The 11,011-nt window shown below is 55.2% G+C and overlaps 1 protein-coding gene across 1 annotated transcript; it reads left to right on the top strand.

Moving 5' to 3' along the window:
- The first annotated feature begins 248 nt into the window (after positions 1-248).
- Positions 249-10,019, top strand: Agxt (alanine--glyoxylate aminotransferase). The gene is made up of 11 exons (XM_052749278.1): positions 249-488; positions 581-773; positions 2,203-2,267; positions 2,811-2,911; positions 4,055-4,125; positions 5,052-5,136; positions 6,108-6,203; positions 6,868-6,937; positions 8,936-9,031; positions 9,360-9,488; positions 9,912-10,019. Exons 1-11 carry the CDS (start codon positions 258-260, stop codon positions 10,017-10,019), a joined length of 1,245 nt encoding a protein of 414 aa, XP_052605238.1. The 5' UTR covers positions 249-257.
- Positions 10,020-11,011: the final 992 nt, after the last annotated feature.

Here is an 11,011-nt window from a genome sequence, read left to right as displayed (position 1 = left end):
TTGAAGAAACTTTCAGACCCCTGGCTGGGCTGCGTGGGGACCCAGGGAGCGGGTGGGATACTTGTCATACTGCTGTTCTTCAACAGGACACCAGAGGTTCCCCACCCCCTGCAGAAAGTCCAACATCTCCACTGTCCTGTCCATCCTGACAGAAGGACAAACATCGATCAGGGTTAAATTGACAATAAAAGGGCAGGAGCAACAGGGACTCACCAACCAGGCCTCACCTCTGAGTCCAGCGCAGAGCTAGTTGGGAAATGTTCTGGATGTTGACCAAGACCAGTGTGACGCTGGGCACCAGAGCAGCAGGTTGGGTACGGACCATGGGCTCCCACCAGCTGCTGGTGCCACCACCAGAGGCCCTGAGCAAGCCCCTGTCAGTTCCTAAGCGGCTCCTGTTGGGACCAGGGCCGTCCAACCTGACTCCAAGAGTGCTGGCGGCCGGAGGGCTGAGGATGATTGGCCACATGCAAAAAGAGATGTTTCAGGTAGGCCTTGGTGGCAACAGCCTCTATTTAGGGGTGGTGATCGCTAGGTGGCGGGCAAAGGAAAGGGTCTCACCTGTGTGCCCACTGTCTAGATCATGGATGAGATCAAGCAAGGCATCCAGTACGTGTTCCAGACCAGGAACCCCCTCACGCTGGTTGTCAGCGGCTCTGGACACTGTGCCATGGAGACTGCCCTGTTCAACCTCCTAGAGCCTGGGGACTCCTTTCTAGTTGGAGCCAATGGCATCTGGGGGATGCGGGCTGCTGAGATTGCTGAGCGCATTGGTAAGGGAGAGAGTTGCCTATGACACCGTGTTATCCCCCCTGTCCCAATGTTATCCCTCCAAAGGCCTCCTGGGGAAATCCTGAAGCTATCTCTAACAGGTCAGACCTGTACAATCCTGCTGGGCACTCCTTCCTGTGGACCTAATGCCTCCACCTCCCATCCCCCAGCTGCTGCTTCCTCCAGGCAGGCACCAGGGTCTTCTCCCTGCCCCAGCAGACGACAGCAGCCTGGCCTTCCAGAGTTAGAGCATGATTGTTTCTGGAATGCATGGAAGAAGTTCTGCAGGAACACCCCCTGTCTGAGCCCCAGCAGCTCTCTGGGGGCCTCAGGAAGACTGGAATTTCAGAGGCTTACTCCCTCCCCAAATCTCAGAGCCTTGTTCATCTGTAAAATGTGGACCTAGGAACAGTTCTCCCTCCACAGTCTGAGGATGGAAGAGGGCAGGCATGCCCCCAGACTTCCTGGTAGACCCCAGCCTCTGCAAATGGCCTGCACGGTTCACAAGTGCATAGTCGCAGTGTTGATGGACAGCCAGAGAGCCCAGGAGGGTGTGCAGCTCTCAGTCACTTCCTGTTAGGCCACCATTTTCCTTTCCTTCCTTCCTTTCTTTCTATTTCTCTCTGTTTCTTTCTTTCTTTCTTTCTTCCTTCCTTCCTTCCTTCCTTCCTTCCTTCCTTCCTTCCTTCCTTCCTTCCTTTCTTTTTAATGTGCATTGGTGTTTTGCCTGCATGTGTGTCTGTGTGAAGGTATCAGATCCCCTGGAACTGGATTTACAGACAGTGGTGGGATGCCACATGGGTGCTGAGAATTGAACCCAGGTCCTCTGAAAGAGGAGCCAGTGCTCTTAACCACTGAGCCATCTTTCCAGCCCCTAGGCCACCTTTTTCAAAAGTAGCCAAAGTAGGATAGGGCTAGGGACCCAAGGGCACATCAGTCATTCAGGCTCCTCTTTGTCCTTCACTGAGACCAGGGTGGTTCAGGTTCTTTTCCTGCTAGGACACTGGTGTGAACAGGTGCATGTGACCATCAGGACATATGCTCGGTTCCTGGAGTCACCAGACCCACAGGATCAAGGTCTGCTTCATCCTCTTACCCTTCATTCCTTCCGTCTTTCATCAAATGGTGTGGGATCTCTGTGAACTACACTTGGGTTAGGTGGGATCTCATCCCACCTGCGATGCTCAAAGTGACCTCTATAGACACTATATGATGAGGCCACCAAGAGCCTCGGGTACTGTAGCCTGAGGAGGGACTTCTCAAAGCTCTGGACTCAAAGCCCTGGAGGCCAGGACAGTGCTGCATCTAAGCGAAAATCAGCCCTCACTGAGCATGCTCCTCTCCCTCTATAGTACGGCCACCTGGAGGCCAGCATGAATGGGGTCCCCCACGCCAGTTCTTGTTTATTCCCCATTCTGCCCCTGTCCTCAGGAGCCCATGTGCACCAGATGATCAAGGACCCTGGAGAACACTACACATTGCAGGAGGTGGAGGAGGTACTGAGAACTGAGTCATCCCAGGAGGGGGTGGGCTGGGATGCTGAGGCCTGTGGCTTGCTCAACATCTGTCTTAGTGTCTATGACTAGCCATAGAAGGGGATCCAGTTCTTAGGAACAGGTGGGAAGCCTACCTCTGTCTGAAAATGAAATGGAGTCTGGGATGTAGGCCCGTGGGCAGGGCCAGTGTGGCTGCAGGCTATGTGGGGGCAGGGAGGCACAACTCGTTACTGAACTCCAGGATGACAGCCCCTCCCTGTGGGGTCAGGCCAGTCCCAACCTACACACCAGGCAGGATGCTGGCCACCTTTTCATCTTGGCAAAGCCTTCCACCCAGGTCCCCCCATCAGCACTCACTGACAGAAAGGTGAGGCACATCACGGTCTTGCTTTCTAGTCGGCCTGCTCCATTTTGGAGGGAGCTGGGTATATGTGGATGATCCCAACTCTGCCCTCACATGCCAATGTCCCTCTGTAAGGGGCTGGCTGATCCAGGCAGAGGTCCCCAGCAGTTCTGCTCACGGCTGTCACCTCTGTCCCTCAGGGCCTGGCCCGGCACAAACCAGTACTGCTGTTCCTGACCCACGGGGAGTCATCTACTGGTGTGGTGCAACCCCTAGATGGCTTTGGGGAGCTCTGCCACAGGTGAGTCTGACCTAGGGTGGCAGTATCAGGGCAGAGCAAAGCATGCAGCCTGGCTGGATGATGCCGGCAGGGAGCTGCAGGGCTGACAGTGGCGAGGTATCCCAACTGTCCCCAGTTCACCTGCCACTGTCCCACGATGACGTGGGAGGGTTTGCTCCAGGCTGAATATGTGTGGTCAGCTTTTATTGGGTGAGGATGCAGTGGCTGGAGTAGGACCGAGTACCCTTTAGCCAGACGCCACTACAGTGGTACTGGCCTTGGAGGTCCCAGGGCTAGCAAGGGCTGGTGCTGCCCACCGTGTGCATCTCAAAGCCTGCTCTCACCTCACTCAAAGAGTCTCCAGGCACCAAAGCTGCCCCTTGCCTGCACTTCTTCCCCACCCCCACCCAGGGGTTTACAGGAGAGGTGCTCCAGGACGGGGTAGCCCCTCTGGAAGCCAACCCTGCTGTCTGTAGAGTTGACCACAGGGCAGAAGAGGACCTCTCCACAGCCATAGAGGGTTACCATGGCAGAGTTACCATGGTCCTCAGGGTCATGGAGCCCATATGGGCAGGGCCCCCACCAAAAGAGTCCCACACACTGAGTCCTGCCTAGGCATGATTAGACTATGGGGCTCAAGCTTGGCCCATGGCTGTGCCTACATGGTTCTATGGGGAAACCTGGGTAGAAGAGGATGAATATCGCTGTTACTCGAGCTGGACTCTGGCCTCTAAAGGCCATGTGTTTGTGGCAGTTGGCCAAGTGTGTAGCTATTGGTAGAGGGAGACCCAGACCTTTGTGCTGCCAGGTTTCTGGGGCCCACGCTGGCTCTTGGCACCCAGAACTCTGCTTGCTTAGGCTGACCCTCATCTCTCTCTGAGAGGTCCTGCGGCACAGCCATCTGGGTCATGACCCACCCACTCAGGCCCCGGTATAGATACCTGCCCAACCCAACCCTACAGCTCTTCTGGTTTCAAGGAGCTACCTCAGGGAAGGGACCCCATGTAGGAAGTGAGAGAGACCCATCTCTGCTTCCTTGCTGCCCTTCCAAAGACTTTCAAGCCCCACCCCCACCCCTGCCAGACACCCAGTCCAGGCTGAAATCTGAACTCCCAGGATTCCCTCCTGCTTCCCTGCGTTGCCTCAATGCCCATGACTCCTCAGGTACCAGTGCCTATTCCTGGTGGACTCTGTGGCATCACTGGGCGGGGTCCCCATCTACATGGACCAGCAAGGTAAGAGCATGCCCGACACCCCTTCCCGCATATTCCGGGTCACACACACTGGCAAACCGTGAGACTACAGAATGCTCAGTATGACAGTTCCTGTAGGCCTACCACTGGACCTGGGTAACTGGGTTTACGGCCCTGTCTCCAGAGGCCCTGGCAAAAGAGGTCATGTAGCTTGACATCTGCTAGTCAGACAGCATGGCAGGGTCTCTGGCGTGGGTCCTGGCTGCATCACCTCATCGAAGACAGCAACACGGTAAACAAGGGGAAGCAATCACAGGGTGGAATGAAAAGCCAGAGACCAGGAAGGGAAAGACCTGCACTTTCCTAACAACCCTTTCCTGAGAACTAGGCAGGGCCAATTCCCGAGGACAGCCAGTGACCCAATCACTTCCCGACAGGCCTGGCCTCTTAGAGGCCCCAACCCTCCCACACCACACTGAGGACCAACTTTCCAACACGTAAGCCCTTGGGGGGCACACCACACATACACCACAGCCCGAGTTTCTGCCAGGCCATCAGATAGGGTGTGGGTGTGTGTGGGGGCTTCAGGAAGCAGATGCTACCCTGCGAGTATTTGGGAGGCTTTCCAGCTGCAATAGGAAGAGACAGGAGGAGGAAAGGCTGGGCCCTGTGTATCAGATGCAGCAACTCCAGCACTGCAGGTATCGGGGCCATCCCTCAGACACCACGTTATACTGCCCCGGCCTGGCTGTTCACAGGGTTATGAGAGGCTCCAGCCTGAGGTCATAAGTATGATGAAACAATGCTGAGATCTGAAACTCGGGCTCTCCCATATGCCTCCTGGTGTCCACATCTCGGTGAAATCTTGATCCGCCAGTCACAGAACACGGTCTGGCATGGACAAACACACCTATTTGGTAAATTCCTTTGTGGGATCTCAGCCATCCCCTTCTCCATCCCCATCCTAGGCATTGACGTCTTGTACTCGGGCTCCCAGAAGGTCCTGAACGCCCCACCAGGGATCTCCCTCATCTCCTTCAGTGACAAGGCCAAGTGAGTAGTTCACACTTCACCTTGGGGTGTGGATGCAGATTGGGGTGCTGCTTGCCCTTAGAGGGAGGGAGGGAAAGTCTCCATGTTGAAACCTCTTCCTGCTCACCCTCCTGGGATGTCCTAAAAGCCAAGATGTGCTCCAAAGCTGGCTCACAGGGTAGTGGTAGTGCTGGGGGTGGAGGTGGGGAGGCAAACACATGCCAGGGCCCGGGCTGTGGGTAGGATCAGAGGCTGGCATTCTGGAGACTCCCAGTGTCATGCTAAGAGGTGATTAATCCAATGTGTCTGGATGCTCAGAGCCCAGCCCAGCTTCCAGGACCTGCCAGAGACAGGGCACAAACGACCCCTCACTCTGCAATTCCATCATCATCTAAGGCTCCTGGTGTCTAGATCCCGAGCCAGGCTGGTGGGGGGTTGGAGGGACAGACAGGGTCATGAGAGAGAGAGAGAGAGAGAGAGAGAGAGAGAGAGAGAGAGAGAGGTCAGCAGGTAATGACCATCAGCTGCAAAGAGCCCTTGGGTGCCAACCCAAATGAGGCGATTTTGGTATGGTCAGGGATTCTTCCTGGCTGTCATATCAGACACCAGCGGTGCCTTAGGGAAAGTGGGAGCTGAGAGCTGTGTAGGAGGGGAGGAAACTCATCAGGAGCGGAGTGAAGGGTTGGGGAGCCCCGCCTTGGAAAGCATGTGCAACCCAAGCCTGAGCCTCAGTTTCCCTGAGAAATGAGGCAGGACAAGCCTGTGGGCAGAAGTTGAAGAAATGAAGAGACTAAGCGTGGTGGGGCCGTGGGCTTAGGTACCCACGTGACAGTCACATCCATTCGGATCTCAGAGGGTTGGGCAGCCTGCACATGCTCACAAGCTCCCGTGAGCACAGCTCTACAGTAAGCTTTCTGCCCCTGAACTCCCATATTGACACAGGACAGTCCCAAGGCCAGGGGCGGGTACTCAGGCCGGTTTCTCTTGCCCAGACACAAGGTCTACACTCGGCGGACAAAGCCCGTCTCCTTCTACACAGACATCACGTACTTGGCCAAGCTGTGGGGCTGTGAGGGCAAGACCAGAGTGTGAGTGTCGGGCAGGGATGAGGGTGGGAGGGTGGCTGTCCCCTGCATCCAACCTCTTATCAGCCGTGCATGCCAAGTTCTGCATCCCATGCCTCTGTGCCTTTGAGCCTCCGTGCTCTAATTGGAGACTCCTGTGCTAACCATTACATTTAGGCCTCACTTGTCACCCAGAGACTCAGGTCCAATAAACAGCCCCCACGACCATTTCCATAATCCTTGTCCTCCATCAGCTTTCTGCACCTGGCTCTGCTATAGCCTTCCATTCCAGGCCTCAGTTTACCCCTCTTGGAAGGTTAGCCAGAGATTCCGTAGTCCACCGTGGTCATAATCCTGAGTGGTCTTGTGTTAAACACAAGCCAGGGAACCAGAATGGTGCTGGAGACTAGTGGGTGCAAGGGGTCCAGGGCGGGCTTCACAGGAGGATGGAGTCTTGGTAGGAAGGCGATCAACTCTGTATTTCTTCCCTTTCCCTTCCCCTCCATGTTGCCAGGCCCTGGGGGGCTTTCCCTCCTCGGCATCCTTGACTCTGTGACTCTGAAGCAGAAAAGTGTCCCTGGGAAATGGTTGGCTCCTGCCCTAGATCCTGAGCTGCTGGGGTGGGACAATCAGCTCCTGTCCCTGTCCTTACCATGACACTGGACCAGGCTCTTCTTTTGTTCCCCAGAATTCACCATACCACGCCGGTCACCAGCTTATACTGCCTGAGGGAGAGCCTGGCGCTCATTTCAGAGCAGGTAATAGGAGGGACTTCGGCCAGGGAGATGGGGAGGAGGAGGAGGAGGAGGAGGAGGAGGAGGAGGAGGAGGAGAAAGGGAAGAGAAGGAAGCCCCTCAGACCTGAGTCACCTCAGACTGGGTACCAGTGGGATTCTTCCTTTCTCATGACTCCCTCAGATTGCTCTGGAGAAAGGGAACGAGAGGGTTCCTGAGACAGCAGTGACGCTGTTTGCCGACAGGCCCATGCTTCCGGGTAGGATCAGCTGTGGTGTAACTGGGGAGATGGAGCTCTTCCCATGGAGGACCAAGGAAGGAACGGCTTCTTTAACAAGGAGGGTGGAGCACTAACTGTGGGCAGACTCGAGGACAGAGCCCAGGACAGACAGACAGAGGCACTCTCATCTGACCCTTCAGCTACTGAGCACAGGGGAGGCTGTAAGAGGGAGGCTCCCCAACACAGAGTGGGGGCCTCTGAGAGAGGTAGGCATGGTGAGAGGGGTCTCAGGGATGGGGTTTATGCAGCCCCTGGTTGGTAAAGCAATGGCTATCTTAGTTTGTGTCATTCTAACAGAATGACACAGGCAGAGTACTTTATAGTTAAATTTATTTGGATGATAGTTTTTGGAAGCTGAAAAATCTAAGTTCAAGGCCAGGGCCTACACTTACTCCATCATAAAATATCTGAAGTATCAACATTGGCCAGAGAGCCAGATGGAACAAGAAAGGTTACTCTGACTTTATTTTTTTTTAAAGCTGAAGTCTCATGTAGCTCAGGCTAGCCTCAAATTTGCTATGTATCTGAGTTCCAGGCTAGCCTTGAATTCCCATTCTACCCCCCAAGTTCTGGGATTGCATGCATGTGCCCCCATGCCCGGCTACTTTGGGTTTCAAACTTCACCATCAGACAGAAGCCAACACCACTATGCACCACTATGGTTCCTGTACTGCTAGCCAAGATAGTTTCCGCACGAGCCTTGGGGACACACCTGGCCACTGCAGCACTTACCAGAGTCGAGAAGGGGTTGGCACTCTGCAGGCATGTGCAGGTTCCAGGCCAGCTGGGTGTGACTAGGTCAGTGCCTGTGTCTGGTGCAGAGTCCACTCTCAGGAAATGGAGGTGAAGTGTGGCTACAGGCCCAGTTGGTTGTGTAGGTCACAGGACAGAAAAAAGAACCAAAGCCTGGCCACTTTCCTCTGGGTCCTTGTAGACCACTGCCAGCCACAGAGGCCAGAAAGAGCCCCTGAGCTGTGGTTATTATGTATGTATTGTTAGGACTACTCATAAAATTGCTCCATGAGGAATGGGTTAGAAATGTGGTGACCCATGATCTAGACGGTCACCTATACCCTAACTAGGGCTCTGAACTGGGGGTACATCCCTGTGGAGCAGCGGCTAGGGCTGAGCTGGATAAGGAAAAGAAAGGAGTCATGGGGAGCCAAGTATGGCGGCACCTACCTGTGATCTCAGAACCCCAGGTGTTGATGTAGGATCAAGAGTTTGTAGCTAGAAGTAGGAAGAGTATTGGGAAAGAGATAAGCTCAGTGGACTCTGGCAGCATTTGCCTGTGGATCAGTGCGCTAAGAAGATGAACAGTTGCTGGTTGGCAAGATATGACCTGGAAGTAATTATGGGGCTAGAGTGGAGAGAACTAGTTACTAGAGGTCATGTATCACATTTCCTTGAGGTCCAGGGTCAGAATGAATAGGACCTGACTGATCATGCCACACCCGTGTGGCCAGCAACCCCAGCCTCCCGGAGTGGCAATCTACACTTTGAAATGTGTCCTGCCTGTCTCCCCAGGGCCCACTGGGTACCCATTGGAGGCTGGTACCCACCTCTCTCCCTCCCAGACCTAGAAAATACCCTCTTTCCTCAAGTTGGCTCAGCATAGACCCTCTTGTCTCCTCAGGGCCTGGGGTTCCAGTCCACCTAGGCCACAGAGCCTTGTGGGCCCTGCCATCTCAAGGAGGGGCTCCCACCCTGTCAGCTGGTCATGGTTACCTTTTCCCCCACAGGGCCTGGAGAATTCCTGGCAGCGGCACAGGGAGGCTACAGCATATCTGCACAAACGCCTGCAAGAGCTGGGCCTGCAGCTCTTTGTGAAGGACCCGGTGAGGAGCCCAAAGGAAGGGGGTGTCAGCTGACTGACCCAGGCACTAGTCCAATGGGGAGGGTGAGGCTATATTCAATTGGTGAAAACAAATGCCATGTTTCGGTGGGACTTGAGCCTCCTGAGGCTGGGGGCATCTTGGCAATCTCCAGATGGTTCCTGTTCCCTGCCAAGGGAGCCCTGTGTCAGCCACCAGTTTCTGGCCCTTTCTCTGGACTCTAAGAGCCAGCACAGGTCAAAAGACCTGAGCATCATCCTAGAGGGTACGAATGGCCCTGGAGGGTAGGAAGGGTGCCAGCTTATATGGCTGAGGCTGGCACTCCTTGCAGGCAATCCGGCTACCCACCATCACCACCGTGACTGTGCCTGCTGGTTACAACTGGAGGGACATCGTCAGCTACGTGCTGGACCACTTCCACATTGAAATCTCTGGTGGCCTTGGGCCCTCTGAGGAGAAGGTGAGGGGGCTCCTGGAGTGCCAGGGCTTTATGGTCAGAGGTACGAGACACCTGGTGCTGAGTCCTGCTGCACACACACCCCCTGTGTTGGGTCACTGCAAGGCCCAGAGCAGCACCATCACCTCAGGTAGAATGTCCTCAGCCCACTCCACCATACCAGGAAGGTCACACATCACCAGCTTTACCAGGTCCACTCTGAGTGCTGAGTGACCCTCCCTTGGTATATCCTTGGACTCTCTCTATGTTTCGGGTATAGAAGGGAAGGCTGGCTCTGGCCCCTGTGTGGCATGCATGAGGCCACCTCCCTCCTGCATACCGGATGGATGGTGATCTCATGTGGTAAATGTACCCTACCCTGACCAGCTGCTATAAGGAAGAGGGATGCAAACAGAGGCTGAGATCTACCTGTTCCGTGCCTACCAGGTGCTGCGGATTGGCCTGCTGGGCTACAATGCCACCATGGAGAACGTGGACCGCCTGGCCCAGGCCCTGAGGGAGGCCCTGCAACGTTGTCCTAAGAACAAGCTGTGAGCATCCTCTCACCAGACTATGCCCTCCTGAGGGGCTTGGGAGTGTAGCAGGAACCAAAAGAAAGCTCAAGGCCACCAGGCCTGGGGACGGCAAAGCTGCTGACACAGCCTGGTGAGGGGGGAAGGAACAGGGAAAAGCTGCCCCTCTCCCCACAGATGGGACCCTGTGGACACAGGGCGGTAATCACCTTCCGACAACACTGCAGTCTACAGGCCACTGGCCTTTGGGAATAGTCAATAAAGCGCTGGTCAATCCTCTCCTCTGGCTGTGTCCGACTGGGTGTGGAAGAGGGAATGGGACCCCTCAGCTGCCTGTTCAGCCCCAGTGTGGCCCTCTGAGGAAAGCCACTTGTTCTAGAGCCTGCTTTCCCAGGGTGAGGATACTGTCTTCAGTTTCCAGATGTCACTCACCCCCGCAAACACACTCTCCTAATGCTGTCTTCAAGTGAATCTACAAGAAACCCCTCTCATAAAGACAAGACACCCACAGACACATGACCAGAACCTGAGTTCATGGCAATGAGGGCCCACATCCTTGGCCCTCCACTCTGATATTTCACATTCACCTAAGAGGCCCCCTGAGCCCCAGTTCCTTGCTCGGCTTGTCTCCCAAACCTCACTTCTGGCCCAGTTGTCCAGCAGGCTCAGAGCTGGAGCACACTGGACAGCTATACTCAGAGCCTCCAAAAGGAAAGCTGGAGAGCCCCCCTCTTACCAAGGCTGGAGAGCAGCCCCCCTCTTACCAGGTTACCAGTAGGAATCCTGAGAGAGAATGGTTGACTTGGCTATGTCCACATCCCTGGTACAACTGGTCACAGTTGTGTTTTGGAGTAAGTTCTCCAGCCAAAAGAGGCTGCTGCCCTGTGGCTCCTAGTGACCAGAAGGGACAGTCTTAAGAGCTGTGATCAGTGCCACACAGGGACCTGGAGCAGAGCAAGGAGAGGGTCCTTGGAGAGGGTTCTGGAAGTCCAGGGCCCAGGGCCATGTGATCAC

Source organism: Peromyscus californicus, unplaced genomic scaffold (assembly GCF_007827085.1).
Source record: "Peromyscus californicus insignis strain IS unplaced genomic scaffold, ASM782708v3 Scaffold_21__1_contigs__length_65335640, whole genome shotgun sequence".
Classification (NCBI taxonomy): Eukaryota; Metazoa; Chordata; class Mammalia; order Rodentia; family Cricetidae; genus Peromyscus; species Peromyscus californicus.
The sequence above is the reverse complement of the archived record's forward strand: the minus strand, read 5'-3'. Positions and strand labels throughout refer to the sequence as shown.

What these genes read in the sequence shown, in the direction of transcription:
- Agxt (XM_052749278.1), top strand. Translation starts at nt 258, where the DNA reads ATGTTCTGGATGTTGACCAAGACCAGTGTGACGCTGGGCACCAGAGCA. An exon ending in TGCAAAAAGAGATGTTTCAG is followed by an intron (nt 489 to 580) that starts GTAGGCCTTGGT and finishes CCCACTGTCTAG; the next exon opens with ATCATGGATGAGATCAAGCA. An exon ending in TGTGAGGGCAAGACCAGAGT is followed by an intron (nt 6,204 to 6,867) that starts GTGAGTGTCGGG and finishes TTTGTTCCCCAG; the next exon opens with AATTCACCATACCACGCCGG.